Genomic DNA, 15,125 nt, shown 5'->3' with positions numbered 1-15,125 from the left:
TTTTCATAGCTGATTTTTTTTTTTTCTTAAAGGTATAGAAGTTCTGAGATCAATTTGTGCCTCTCTTTTGCTTGTAGAGATAATGATTTTCCTTTTTTTAATTCTGGGTGTATCCCTACAAGAAGAATGGCCCAGGATAAAAAGCAGTATCATTCCCTCTTTTGGCAATATCTGAGTGAAAACACTGAGCTTGATGTTGCAGTCTGGAACACTCTCTAATTCTGTTTATTAGCTTGCCTAAAGAACTGGGAGATGCTGAGGGGTCAGAGCAGGTGTAACAGCTTGTGTTATTTTGCCATAACACAAGCTATTACTCTGTTTTGGGTTACAAAAGCTTGACCTTGGTCATGCTGACTGTAAACACAGTCCCCACTGAAACTTAAAAACAAGAAAACATCCATTGTGAACAACATGATTTCATTTTCAGTCGATTTCTGTGGAAGTTTCTTGTATAATCCTGTCTTTTAGGTTGAACTGATACGCATTGGATGGATGAAAAATGTCAAACTGGCTGGGCATGCAAAATGGAATTTTGCAGGGGTCTGTTCTAGCTGAAGTGCAGTTTAGAAAAATGTTAATAGCATACATCACAGCTAAATGATGTGGTTCATTAAATCTGCAGATGGTCTCAAGCTGGGGAGACAACTAAAACTTGGAGGATCAAAATTATCTTAAAATTTTTGAAAAGGAGTCTGACTAGATAGGATTAAATTTAAGCAGGACAAATTCAAAGTAATGCATGAAGGAATAATAAAATATGCAGCTGCATATCAGGAAACAGCTGTCTAGGTGCAATTTTATGGAAATGTTCTGTGGACTCTAGAAGTTAACATGCTAACATGGGTTAATGTTATACTGCCACGGAAAATAGGCAAAGCATAAGAAAGGCTCATTCCATTCCATTTTGTACTATTTTTTCATATCTACTTTTGAGTACAACACTTAATGAAACATGGGCTAGTTTGCTGGTGCCAAGGGATTGCAAGAAAATTAGGAAGGGGAGGAAAAGGAAATAAATAAATTTGGTTTAGAAAGAGAACACCCGTGAAAGTTTGCTGGAAAGAGAAAATTAACAATTTCTGTATTTGTCTTGGATAAGACCATAAACAGTACACTTAAACAGAAGGAGTTGAGATGTAGGTTAAGAATTAGGAAAATTATCAGGTGACAAGAGTATGATCACAGGTTTCCTGGCCAGTGGCTTAGGCAGGTTTATTTTGTCCTTGGACAGGTTTGGCTCTCTTACATCCTCTCCAGCTCTGCTTTGTAGGATATGGTTTAGCTGATTATCTGATTGCAGAGAACTGTATGATTAAAATTCACCTTATTTAGTGGATGTACAAAATGAGAGAAATTGCAGGTGCATGCATGTAAATCACTCAAATATCTAGACAGCCCTCAAAACTTATACATCATCAGCTGTTGGTATTTCTGAATGCTACCCGTGAAGAGTCCAGCCCTGCTCTGCATTTACTGCTGGCAAATGTTTCCTAGGGTAGTCATGCTTGCTTTGAAACCCTTTTCAGAATAAAATCCTGCTTGAATTTTCCTGTTTGTTTGAGAATTATAATGCAGTCCTCTAAAGCTGTGTAGTGCACACTGGGGGTGATGGGTGCTGATGTGCATGGGTGCAGTTTTATTATCAATGGGTTTCCTCTCTTTCCCCTTTCCTTTCCAGAAATGGAATGTGAGTCAGACAAAGATTCGCATCATTTCAACAATAATATTCATTCTGTTTGGCTGCGTGCTGTTTGTTGCCCTTCCTGCAGTTATCTTCAAGCACATAGAAGGCTGGAACACGTTAGATGCAATTTACTTTGTGGTCATCACTTTAACTACCATTGGATTTGGTGACTATGTTGCAGGTAAGAGTTTTTTCATAACTCTTTGTCTTATAATGTTTTGCACAGTGATATTTTTTCTGCATTTTTTTTCTTAGTTTTGGGACAGACGTAACTCTCTTGTGGTACTCCTCTCCCAGTTTTATCCTTCTTCATTCATGTGGTGGGGCCTGTCCTTGTTTTGGTTGATGTGGCGTAGAGACAGGAGGTGGGACAGTAAAATTTATGGTGCATTTCTCTGCCTACTGTATTTTTCTCTTCCTATCCTATTAAAAATTAAGTTGACTATCATTCAGGTCAGGGGTTTGTTTTACTTTTCTTACAGGTTGCAAAGTGCAAGCACTAACAGAGCATTTAAATCTGAATACATTTTTCAGCTGGACTTGTTTGAAATGCCTTACCCTGTGAAGTGATAAAAGTTTTGTGTGCATCCCTTACTTTCAAAATATTTCAGAGCTCTCTTTCTGCCATTGAAATGCCCATGTTCTGTAGGATCTGCTGCATTCCTACTCTGTGACTCTGTCAGTACACATTTGCCCATGTGTTTTTTGTAATGTCAGGAGAAGTTTTAGCACAACCTGTAGATAACATGTCCAATTCTTATGGTTCCATTAAGCTGAATTAGTTGTAAATAACTTTGATATACTGAGTTAAAAAAAAAGTCTGGGCCAGTTCTGTGTTAACTTTTTTCTTGAAAAGATGTCAGTGGTGTTAGTTCACCTCTTAGATTTGTGTAAGTATATGCTGTTTGTGCACACAGATCCAAGTCAGTGATGTGTAGAGGTGAGGATGAGGAACTCAGAGCTTTGTGATCCAAACCTGAGACTTGCTTTCCTTGGCCTCATCTGATGCTTCTGCTGATACATTTCTCTCATGAAATGCCTCTCCCCACCTCTGAACTCAGTGCAAGGCAGAGGTGGCTCACAAGGCCTTTTGTGCTGCTCTGCTCCCAGTGAGAGACTCTACTGGAGGGAATTGTTTTTGGTAGACACTCCCAGGCTCTGGGCTCCTCCTGTGTCTTGTGTGAGCCCGTGGCTGTTGTGTGAGTCCAGGTGTGCCAAGCTGAGGTTCTCAGGTTGGGTAACTCCTCTTATAGATGTGCCTGAAATTTTGCCTTGATGGCAGAAAAGGGTCTTGTCACTGGCAGAGGTTTTTCAGGTTGGTGAGGTGCAACAAGGACCTCTAAAGTGTTGCAACTGCTTGACATATTTATAAGTGATGTGGGAAAAATGGAGGTAAAATTAGTTGTTGTTGAAGATACTAAGCTACTCAGGCAGCCTGCATTTTTAGACTGCTTGCAAACTTGCCAAAGACTCTTGTAAATTATAGAACTGAACTGTAAAATAGCAAATCAAATTTATTTTGACTTTTAAATAGTTATTCGTGATGTTTCCAAATGTCTTTGTATGTGTCTTGACTTCTGCCTTCAATTTTCTTTCCTGTATTCTTTTTTCTTATTTTCATTTTGTCTTCAGAATTTGTGATTCTGGTCAGATAACAAGTAGGATGAAATGAAATAAAAATTTATGCTGTTTCTAAGTCAAGAATCTGGGTGTTTTAGACTTTCATTCCTAAAGGGTATGTGTATGACAGGGAATAAAAATGATAGTGTATAAAGGCCTGGTTGTATTTACTGTAAAGCATTATGTGAAATGGCCCACTTGGCTCTAACTAGAACACTGAGTACATTCATCATTACTCCCATTATAAATTTCCATAGACTTTTCTATTTGTAGACCATTTGATATCATAATTTTTTTCCTATGTTGTCTGCTTTTTAATTCTACCAGGAAACACTTTCTCTTTCTACAGAATGTCCTTGAATTATATTGTTCTATAGCTGATGGCCTTTTATGGTTCACTTGAAAGATGTTCTTTATTTAATTTCAAATCCTACTGCACTCATTATTTCAAAGCATCAGAAATGTTGTCTGGTTTCTTTGAGCCACATGCATAAGACTTGCATTTGAACTGCAATATGTTATTGACTTAAAGGGGCAATGGGATTTGTACTTGCAGGGACAGTGCTCAAGAGAGCAGGGTTAAGAGGCTGTCTCCATCACAACTGGGAGGTTGACATTCCCATGGGACTATATTCTGACAGGGATGAAGTCAGTAATATCTTTGGGTGAACTAAAATACTCTGGTTTTGACCAGTGACTTGAAGGATTTTTAAAAAATTTGTTTTCTTTGCAGTACATAATTGGCCAGTTAAATAAATAAAATTTTGAAAAAGAGGTAAGGTATTAATTGATTGAGCTTTGCATTGTTGAAGTTTTCAGTCATTGGTGTGTACATAAGTAAAAAACTATTTGAGGGAAACTGACATTGCAATTGTCAATAGAGCTGATAGAATTTGTCCCAAGACCTAGGCTTCCTTATTAATTTTGAGGAAGTAGGTAGAATTTTTTGCACCCCAACAAATCAGTACCTTTCCTTAATGATTTTTTGGTTTGTTTGTTTGTTTCTCTTTTAGGTAAGTCAAAATACAGAGTGGACACTAAGGCCACTGATATTTTTGTGGTAGGCTTTGTCTGGAGAACTCTCCTTGAAGTTTAGGAAAACTGGGTGTCACAAACAAGGGAGAAACATGAAGAGTTAAGAGCTGTAATTCTGTATAAGGCTGTATAAGAGGTGGTCATGATAGAATGTTGTGGTTCTAGAGCATGCTGGTCTTGGTTCTGGTTTGCCATGGTGAGGCAAAAACCAGCAGAAGGAATGATGCTTCAGTCTGTTTATTGCCTAGATGCAGCACATTTTGAAAAACTCCTCACACTGATATTAATTTATTTGTTTTTCTGACTTTTTTTCCTTAAACAATACTTACAATGAAAATTACCTTCTTCCAGTTAGCATTATAGTCAAACTTAAAGCATAATGGTGGGCAGTGATGGTCTGACTGGCAATTATATCAGAGTGTACTTCTTGCAATAAAAGTCAAATTGATAATTCTTTTAGCACTCTGGAGGCCCACATGATAATCCATATATGTGTGTCAGTTTCGGCCCATAAAGTTTCCTGAAAACCCTCAAAATCCTATATATTTGAAAACTTTCAAATCTTTTTTTCGGGGAACTGCCATCTCAGAGGAAAAAAACCCATAATTTTACAAGCCCCACATAATCCCATGGTTGTGTTAACATTTGTGTTGGTGTGTGGGGAAAAATTTCTGAAATACCCATCATTTTTCACTGACATGAAACTTTCTGCTTTCTGGTGCCACTGCAAATAAGAGCTGTAAAAAAGCCCTGAAGAACTTTCAGGAGGTAAAGAACAGAGTGTTACTCAACAGCTGTACCAAGAGGGAACCAAGAGCTGAACACAGGATTCAGGAATGTAATGGTATCACTGACTGTAGTACAGGCTGTCATATTAGAAATTTTTTTAGTTCTCCAGGAATTTCTTTAGAACTTTCTTTTTTGTCCTGCAGTCTATTTGCAGAAACCAGAATGAGGAAATGTTCCTTTTGTTAGTCAGAGTCTAAGGAGTTATTGGAGCCTGTGGAAACTTCAGCTGGGGTTTCCATCAGCAAGAAAAGCCTTAAGGAAAATATAATAAACTGATCACTCCTGGAGCATGCAAGGAAGGAAAAGATGAAAAGCGCTTGCAATTCATGTTCAGGAAAATATATGAACAATATTCCAAAAAAATTTACTGCTTCTCTGTCTTATGAAATTACTTGATTTTTCAAATTTTTAGAAGGGTTTCACTTTTTTGGAGGGAGAGAAATACTTTTTTTTATTTGAAGAAATATTATTGTAGCTTTTTGCAAAAAAAGAAGAAAAATTGTACTACAGCCTGCACTGCCTTATTAATATCAGGACACAGTCAAACATCCCCTTTTCTGGTTTTCAAGAGAAAACATTGACTTTAACATGACAGAAGAAAACCCTACCAAAACTATTTATTTTCTCTTGTGAAAGAGAAAAATAAATCTTTTCATGTTGAATGTGTCATGATTTCAGTACAATGAAATATATTTCTGGGCACTAAGGTTTGCACTGAGGCACATGAATATATCTGTATAATTGACAATATACTGTTCACAGGTACAGATACATTCTTTAACTTGCAGTGCAGTTTGGAAAGTATATTCAAATATTTCTAATCTAACATGTTTCAAATCTAAATTAGGTAACATGTCCCAGACTTGACTAAATTAAGTAGAAGGCAAAAATATAAATAACATATCAGTAGTCTGTTTCACAGTGGAGCAAAATGATGGTATAAGATTGTCTCAACTGGTTTGGTGAAACAGATCACAGAATTCTGAAAAGGTTACTTTAAAAATGTATTTGAACTCTTGTTGCTTTTGTGGGAGTTGGTTTTTTTGTTTGTTTGTTTGCTTTTGTTGTTGGTGGTTTTGCTTGGTTTATTTTCCATGATTAAACCCTGATTTTTAACTTACTGCTTTTTCACTGTTTCATTTTGTAATCAGCTCTGCTGTATAGCCAGTGTGATACACATACCTGCCTCTGCACTGTGTTTCTTGGCCTGAGACCCAGTTTGGAGAGAAATGGGATATTTCAGTCTCATTGAATGGCGCCGAACTGGGGCACTTGACCCGGTGGTCCCAGCAGCCCAGTTGATCTGCTGGCACTGTGTGTGGTACCACGCACCAGCAGAGAGGAATTGCTGCCATGCTGAGCCAGGGGTGTGCCCAGCATGCTGGAGGAGAGCCCTGTGCCCTCCCAGAGACTCTGAGCCCCTTTTTGGCGTTAGCAGGAGCTCTTTGCCCCCTCGGGACTTGGTGTCTGTAATAGGGGCTCTCTGCTGTGAGCTGAGCTTTAAGCTGAAGATGGAGCTCTGACTCGCCTGATGTCTGTGCAGGACAGCATGTCAGGAGTGTTTTAGAGCTGTGCTTTGTTTTCTGAAGTAGCTCTCCATTTTCCACTGAGTGGCATCAAGTGGCTTCTCTGGCCCACTTACATGCCATCTCTGACAGTGCAATACTGTCTTGGCCCCAGCCTTCTGCATTTCCACGTTGCCACACGAGCTACTTTTTCTCTGTCCCCCCCTTTTATTGCAGTCCTCAGAGGTAATTCCTTTCAAGCTGCAGGGCTGAACCTCCATGTGTTTTTGGAGTGGGACAAATTGCATCTCTGCATTAAACATGTTTGTCAGGTTTGTCCCAACAGGGATGGTTGACAGCTATTTGTTATTCTGAAGTTAAAACTGGATTATATAATTTTTCTATATCCAGAGTAATTTTTACTGCTGATGAAAAATTATAGACATTTCCTTGTTTGCAGTGCCAACTTTTGAATAACCCAGAAATTTTTTGCTGGTATGGAACTAAGATACTCAATATTGACAGCACTTTCTATTCTCTCCTTCTAATTTTGAAATAAAAATGCCCAGCCAACCAACTTTATAGAAATAATTATATGTTTCTATTTTGAGCTAGTTACTGTAGAAACAATGGGGAAAATGAGTGGCAGAAACGAAGACAATTATTTACTTTCAAAGGGCTTGTTTTACATAAATAAATAAGTTAAAAATATATACTTGAAACTGTGATTTCTTACCTGAGAACCAGAATCTGTCCTAAGGCATGCTTGAGATATTCACTAATGCCTTTCTTCACTGAAACAGAGTTCCTGACCTTAGTAAGGAATATGTTTGGGCCATAGTAAAACTTATGTTTTCCACAGTGCTGAAAATCCCAAATAAAATTCATTTGGCAGATGTGAGAATGATGGCAGCAGCAATACAGTAGCCTGTGATGTTGATGAATGGGAAAACTGTTTTTCTCATAGTCTTCAAGCAACCTTAGATCAAATCTTTACCAGAAAACACCTTGGCAGTAAACTGTGGCTGCTCTTGGTAACAGATTATGACAGTGAGACTGCAAGATTTCTTCTTCATTGTGGTTTTAACCAATTTTGGGTAGAGGCTAAAGGAAGCTGGGAAAAGCTTTGTCCCTCAGCCCACAAAACTGGGTTTGCCAAATAAGCAACAAACTTCATCTTCTGCCTTGTCAGCATTTTGCTTCCTAGAGGGCTGCATGAACCAATTTGCTTTGCAAAAGAAACATGATAGTGTATCATGTTGATGTTTTTTTATGATGTTACCAATAAAATCATTAGATTATCTCATATACTTCAGTAAAAGTACATTTAGCTATGCATACTCATACCCAAATGCATTCATATCCATTTAAGTGTGTTTGGTAGTTAATGAATTCTTGTCGTTTAAATTCAGTACAGTTGAGTTGTGATCATATTTCTCTATGAAATCCTGTTTAAGGACATTCCCAGGTAACTTCATTATGGCAGTTTGAGCATCACAAGAGACAGCTATATCAGGACAAACATCCTCAGGTATGTCTGTCTCTCTCCCTTAAGATTTGATTAAATTGCAAAATCATCCAAGGAGTCCTTGAAATTCAGAAGCTCAACAGCTAATAAAGGTTCTATCTTCAAAGCCTTATCCTAGAGTATTTCTTTGGATACCTGCTGTCCCTTCAGCTTCAGGAGAGCTGAGCTTCTTTGGGCATGGCTAGATGGAGCCATCTCCTGGCCAGACAGCACAGAAAACTTGGTTGGACATGAATTTGCTGTAACTCTTGCCCCAGTGATTAACTTTGCTGTAAATAAAATAATTACAAACTGTGAAGGAAGTGCTTCCTGCAGACTGGCAGAGTTAGTTTCCAGTTTCAGTTTATAAAAATAATATGCAAAAAATGAAAAACCAACCTTATGGATGCTTTCTATGATACTTTTTTGTGCATTATATGAACAGCTGAAGAAGAGGATGAACCACCAAGAGTGGCCCATTACTATAACAAAGACGTCAACCAGTGGTAATCAACCATTTTTTGAATTACAGTGAATTTTGGGTGAATCATTCCTAAAATACTCTTTTGCTAGATTGACATGAGATGGATGTTGTTAACAAATGATTTGGTGTTTTGTTTGTCTTGTGCTGTGACAAACTCAGCCCCTTTGGTGGCTGGATGTCTTCTGTTCTAAACAGAGCTCTGTCTTCTACCTCTGCTTGGGACTACAAAGGCATCAGGGAATATCCACTTTCACAATGTGGATTCATCTCTTGGATAGCTGATCAAACCATTGCACCTCAATGCTTTTTAAATTTTTTTTTTTATGAAAAGGTGCAATTGACATGAAAATAAAATTTCTGTCTGGGAGGGTCCATATAAAGGTAGCCATCTAAAATTCTTTGTTATTTGCATGTAATCTCAGTCATTATAAAGCTAAATAAAAACATTCTCTATGAGAGTCAATCTCAGTACCACGACAAGGTGCTTGATATTTTGGGGGCAATTTTCCTTTGATTTGCTTCAGTATAGGCTGCAGATACATAAAACAAAGTACTATGTACCTGCACAGGCTACTTTAATGTGCCTGAGAAGGTTTTACTGCAAAGTCTCCTCAATTATGGGCAGATACACCCATCAAACTTCTTGCAGCAGCCCAAACTAGAAGTCTGGTTTTATTTGTTGTACCACAGCTGAATTACAAGTTTATGGCTTCTGTTTTATTGCATGGTGAGATGTGCAATGTGAGTCATTTGGTGTTGTCAGGAGCCCTGGATGAACATAACTTGTCTTTGTGTGGAAATAAGACATCTGTTCCTTATAGCTGTATTATACCTGAAAGCTCTATTACAGACACCTCTGAAATTCATATTTTTTTATACTTTAACACTGAAAAGAAATGACTGGTGCTAATCCCACTGGCAGTGGGATTCAAAAAACTTGCCTTCAGCACACTTCTTTTATCCAACTTTTTTTGGGGGGGGGAAGATGGGGGGCAGGGGTGGTATGATCAATTCAGCTCAGTCCCTGCACTCTGGTTTCTTTCTGCAGAATGGAGAAGATAATGTTTGCCTACCCACCAGGGACACTTGTTAATGCTGGTGCTGCTCTTTCTTTACTGAGGCTAAAGGTTTTATATAAGTATTGAGATGTTTTAAAGCTCTTGCAAAAACAGATTTCTCAGGATATGAACACATTGTATTCTTTGGAACAATACTTAAAAAACTCTGGTACAGCATCATTTTTTGGAGCAGGTGGCAAGTCATTTCATTCAAGCTGTCTTCAGGGACCTCTATGTTCAATGATACTGTATCAGAAGTTGAATCAGTTTGTGTTCATTCAATAGTTATTAGGAATTATTAACAATCTTTGTCTAAAATTTGGAAACTCCAGATGTTACTTTTAAGAGTGAGCTAATTTATATAGTTTGTTCAAATTAAAAAAAAATATATTTTGAATGGGTAAAAATACAGAAGGTGTAAGAAATTTAACTTTTTTTTTCTAGGAAAATTAATTTTAAAACATCTTTGCATCTATAGCTATTAAGTGTGAATTAATTTTTACTGTATTGTTTTTCAGGGGGATCAGACATTGAATATCTAGATTTTTACAAACCAGTGGTGTGGTTCTGGATCCTTGTTGGGCTGGCTTACTTTGCAGCTGTCCTCAGCATGATTGGAGACTGGTTAAGGGTCATATCAAAAAAGACAAAGGAAGAGGTAAGAATATTTTGAAAAGGGAAGAAATATTCCTTTTTAAAAACTTTGAATACAAGCTAGGTGAGCTTATAGCTGCTTTTGCTCTTAGGGTGCACAGGTCAAAGCTGTTTGTGTATGAACTGTAATGCTGCAGCTCAAACTGCAGGAAGCTAGATAGCAGTCAATTTAAACACAGTGTTTTATTTTCATATGTCTGCAATGAAGATGAGATTAAATGTATTATCAAATTTAGTGTATATGAATGGTTGCACTTGATTTATGTGGAAAAGAGTCCTAAACCACTGTTCTAGATAGTAGAATGTAGGCCTTAATTTTTCAGGTAAAAATAATTCTGTTTCGTTTCTATAAGTGATGCAGATATGTAAGAAAGTATTTCAGTGGTTATATTTGAGATACCATGCTCTATAGTGGTAAGAAAGTAAATTTTTTATATCATGCAAGGTATTAGAATTAATTGTTTAACTATCCCTAGGTGTATTTTACAATATTTTCCACATAATTATTCAATATTTGTAGTCAAGTATATTGCTTTCAATTGAAATATGTTTTCATTTGTAAATTTCCCTTGTTTTCTCTTTTTTTCACTTGTATTTATAGTCCCATGATACAACGTTTTACCTGAAGCTTTGTCATTTAAGAAAATGTCCTGGTTTTGAAAATGCTTGAGTGTAAATAAAATTTCCTTCAATTGTAGCGTGCATAGTTCAGGTTTTACTGGAAGTCTCAGAAATGAGTTTTGTTTGAAGTAACATATTATTTCCCTCTAATTTAGCTTGAGTTCTCTTGCACGCTTCAGTTGATTTATGCTACTCAAACATAAAATCTCTAATTTGTTTTTGATGGAATGAATACGTTGGCTACTGTGCAGTGGCCTGCTACTTACATTGTTTTGAATAGTTTTCCTAGCTGCAGGGCATGGCATCAATGCTTGGATGTATTCCTGGCAATCCTGGAGTTCCCAAAGCCTTTGCTGAAGGGTGGCTTACCCCTCCTTGCTTTCAGTGGCTGCAGTCCCTCAGGGTGCCTGGCACCTTCTGAGCAGGAGCAGGGCAGCAGGCAGGAGGGTGGGAGCTGGGATCCTGGGCAGGACTAAGCTGGCTTTGTAAGGAATGTGGGGTGGAAAACCCTTTTCCACTGCCCTTGCTGTGCTCATGGTTAGAGACAGCACGGTGACAGGTCTGCTCTAAGTGCACTCTTAGCAGGCAATTCATAACCACTTAGCCCTGATGCAGAGGACAATGTTTATTCGAACAGTTTCAGTTCAAGAGTGCCATCTTTTGCCACATGCTGTACATTTGAAAGGGCATTTATGACTTCCCTTCCACAATGAGCTTTACTAGTGCCCTCCACAGCTGGGGAGCAGCAGGTATCATCTGAGTGTTCTCAACAGCTGACAGGATCACAGTTCTGTTTTCTAGAAAAGCACTGAGGCTGCCTTTAACAGCCAGGGAACCAGTGCATCCCCTCAAATGCCTGTAACCTGCATGGCTGTATTTGGTTATTTTGAAATTCAGAATTAGGTTGGTCTCGCCCATTTTCCCCTCTGCAATAGGAAGAAGTAGAGCACTGGCACAGGCTCCCCAGGGAGGAGGTCACAGCACCAAGCCTGCCAGAGTTCACAAAGCATTTGGGCAGTGCTCTCAGGCACACCTTGGAATCTTTGTGCAGGACCAAGAGTTGGATTTCAATTATCCTTGTGGGTCCCTTTGAACTCAGGATATTCCATGACTCTAAGAGTGCTGTTTCCTCTGGGCAGTCTCCTGGTGTCTAACTCTTGTCAGCTTGGGGCATTTCCTAAGTTGTCTTCAGTTTCCCTGGGTTACTTGTGCCTGGATGTTTTGGAAAAAATATGATGTGACTGAGGCACTATGACTTCAGACTATACAAAACTATTCTCCAGTCATGTTTTTGCTGTATTTTAGTTCTTCACACTACTTCCTAGAATTAATCTGATCTTTAACCTCAGTTTTCTCATATTCTTTTCTGTTATATAGACAGCATCTTATCCAGACATCTTAGTATCTTGACTAAATAGTTGACTATATAACACACAGAGGTTTTAATCTTATAATGGTATTATTATATTAAGAATGTTCAAAATTTGTAGCTCTTTGTGAAGCTTTCAATATTGACTAATTCTGGAAAGGATTTAAAGACACATAAATTGAAGAAACCCAAGAATACCTCTAACACATCAAAAGCATTCCTATTTTTATCAGGGAAGACTCTTTGCCAGGTTATGCAGTGCAGTGCTGAGCTTTCTTTTCTCAGGCACTGGGAATGTGTAACCCAGTCCATCTTTTCATTCTTTCTCAGCTTTATAGCCTAAACAAGCTTATTCATTTTGTCTACAGCAAGGAAAGTTTCATTCTTCAGATATATCAGAGTTCTCTTGACTGGAGCAGGTATTGGGAATTCTGTATACAAGTCTCATGTGTGTTAGGTTAGATTAAAGACAGACATAACATAATTGGTGCCATTTGTTAAATTAATTTTATCTCTGATAGTCAGAAATCTCCCTCCCTACTTCTTAAGCCATTGCCCAGGCATGTGTGAGAATTCATAGCAGGAATAAAATGCTTTAGTGTTTTAAAATTCAATAGTTTTAACAATGACAGATACCAGAGAGAATTGAATTATGATATACCTTGTGTAGTAGTTAGAAAGTACAAAAAAATATTCCATCTTCTATCCTGATGATGCTTTGTAGGAAGAAAGTAATATAAATATATTGCATTTTGTTATAAGATTGGCTATAAGCATTTTACAAATATTCACTTTTCTACAGGTTTCATTTCATGATAAAAACTGCTTAGCCCAATCTTGCTATCTTCCTGGGAAAATCTTCGTGAAGATGCTGAAGGAGTTTAGTGGAAATGCAGTTATCAACTCTCTTCTGTGCCAGCAGAAGCCAGATGATACTGAATGTCTTGTCTTTTTAGTTAAACTTAAATTTACAGTGGGCTGTTCCAGGTTCTATGGATGCAGATTACAGCAGAAGAACCTCTCTAGAGTTCCAATATCCATGTGTGCAATGAAAAACCCTAGTCCAAAGTATGGAGTCTATTTTTTAACTGTCAGTCCTTGGGGAAATAGTCCCTTATACCTAAAAGTAGCCTTAAAAATGAGAAACAATGCTATATATTAAAACCTATTGAGATAGAGAGCACATGAAAAAAATCTACAGAACTGTGATCAGTGCACTCTGAAATCTGAAGCAGTTTAATGTATTTCCTAGGAAATGGGATGCTGAAAACTTCCCTGAAAATTATAGGGATTACTATGGGTGTGAACAAATAAACAAGGTTTTGTATAGGACTTATATCCTGCTTTCCTAGTAAACAGTAACATGTTTTAGACACAGGAAGGAGCAGATCATTCTGTAGTGCTCAATTGGGCAGGTTTCAGCAGTTTAAGTAGCAAAATCTAGAGAATGTTACTTGAGTCCAGAGTGAGACAGAGAGGTTGCAAGTGTTGTTCTTTACTTCCCTCCAAAAACCAAAACTAGATATCATCAGAGGTATATCTCTTTTGGTAGGCAGATGTAATCTCTTTTTTGTCTTTTCCTTTAGTCTAAAATAAAAAGTATCAATAAATATCAGCATATTTAGGACATGAAGGGAAGTCCTCCTTATTCCAGGGAGGAACCATGCTGTTACCGGTTATCACCTAAAATCTGTAGTTCTCTTCATATATTTTAATGTAGTGGTGCTGTTATTAGAAGGAGTTTACATAAGACTTTGAGGTAATAATGCATTTCACTGTTTCAACGAAATAAAACATCTATATTCTTTTTAGTACACTAGTAGGAAAGTTTGCCATATGCAAGTGGATCTGAGACAAAAAAATTCTGATCAGAACTGCACTAATGCACAGAAGTGCTATATTTTGTTATTTAAATCCAGATAACCAGTATGTCAGTCAGCTGCTCTGGTGGCTTTTGTCTCCTGAAACACTCTGGAGAACTTTGAATACATCAAATGGGGAGGGAAGTGAAAGACAAGTAGGGACAGAAGTGGGAGTTTTAGAAGGATAGATCTGGAAGCAGCTCATACAGTAAGATAGATGAAATGTCAGAAAGTCACTGGAACATGCTGTGAGCTGTAATCTTAAGTAGGCGATCTGTCTCTGAAGTTCAGCCTCAGCTATACTAGCTTGCCTTAAACTCCCTCCTCTTCATTATTCTCTACACTCTGATTACTCAGAGCACTTTTAAAGTCTTCTGATTTTAGTCTCTTCGAAAGGGAAATTTTCAGCAGGATTTTTCTCTTGTCATATTTTTTCTTTTATTTCTGTATTCAGAGCTTCTGAATTCCAGAATTTTCAGCAAAAAATGCCTACCCAACCAACAATCTCAGGCATTTGGGCTATAGATCCTGGAGGAGCCTGTTCCCTTTACTGTGTATCAAGAGTCCAGGTGACAGACTTATGTTAGATATCAGCTCAGTTTGGACAAATGATTTTTTCATGCTGCCTATATGTCTTTTGAATTGAACAACATGCAGCCAGCTTTAAAGACCAAGCCTAAAATTTTATGAGAAGTAGAACATTCACTTCTTGTGGAAATTCAAGAGGCAGCTGCTATATTTGATATTTATAAACAAATTCAACAAATTTGACTCATCTGACTCATCATTCAGTTTAATCTTCTTGGCACCAGTGACAGAGCTGTCACTCAAGTCTGTCAAAACAGAATTAGACTTGTCATGATGATGCTGTGGAGGTTATTGCACTCCCTATATTATTTCTTGCCTTTTTATTAGCTTTAGGCTGAAGGTGCTCACC

The 15,125-nt window shown here is 37.8% G+C and overlaps 1 protein-coding gene across 3 annotated transcripts in view; it reads left to right on the top strand.

The window, feature by feature from the left end:
- The window catches only part of KCNK2 (potassium two pore domain channel subfamily K member 2), a 113,557-nt gene that overhangs the window by 86,997 nt on the left and 11,435 nt on the right, over positions 1–15,125 (top strand). For all 3 annotated transcript variants that reach the window (XM_059469550.1, XM_059469551.1, XM_059469552.1), the window contains 2 exons: positions 1,679–1,865; positions 10,201–10,340. In XM_059469550.1, coding sequence (XP_059325533.1) covers positions 1,679–1,865; positions 10,201–10,340 — 327 coding nt within the window. The remainder of the gene's footprint in view (positions 1–1,678; positions 1,866–10,200; positions 10,341–15,125) is intronic.

This window comes from Ammospiza nelsoni, chromosome 3, assembly GCF_027579445.1.
Source record: "Ammospiza nelsoni isolate bAmmNel1 chromosome 3, bAmmNel1.pri, whole genome shotgun sequence".
NCBI lineage: Eukaryota > Metazoa > Chordata > Aves > Passeriformes > Passerellidae > Ammospiza > Ammospiza nelsoni.
This window is presented reverse-complemented; position numbering and strand designations above follow the sequence as displayed.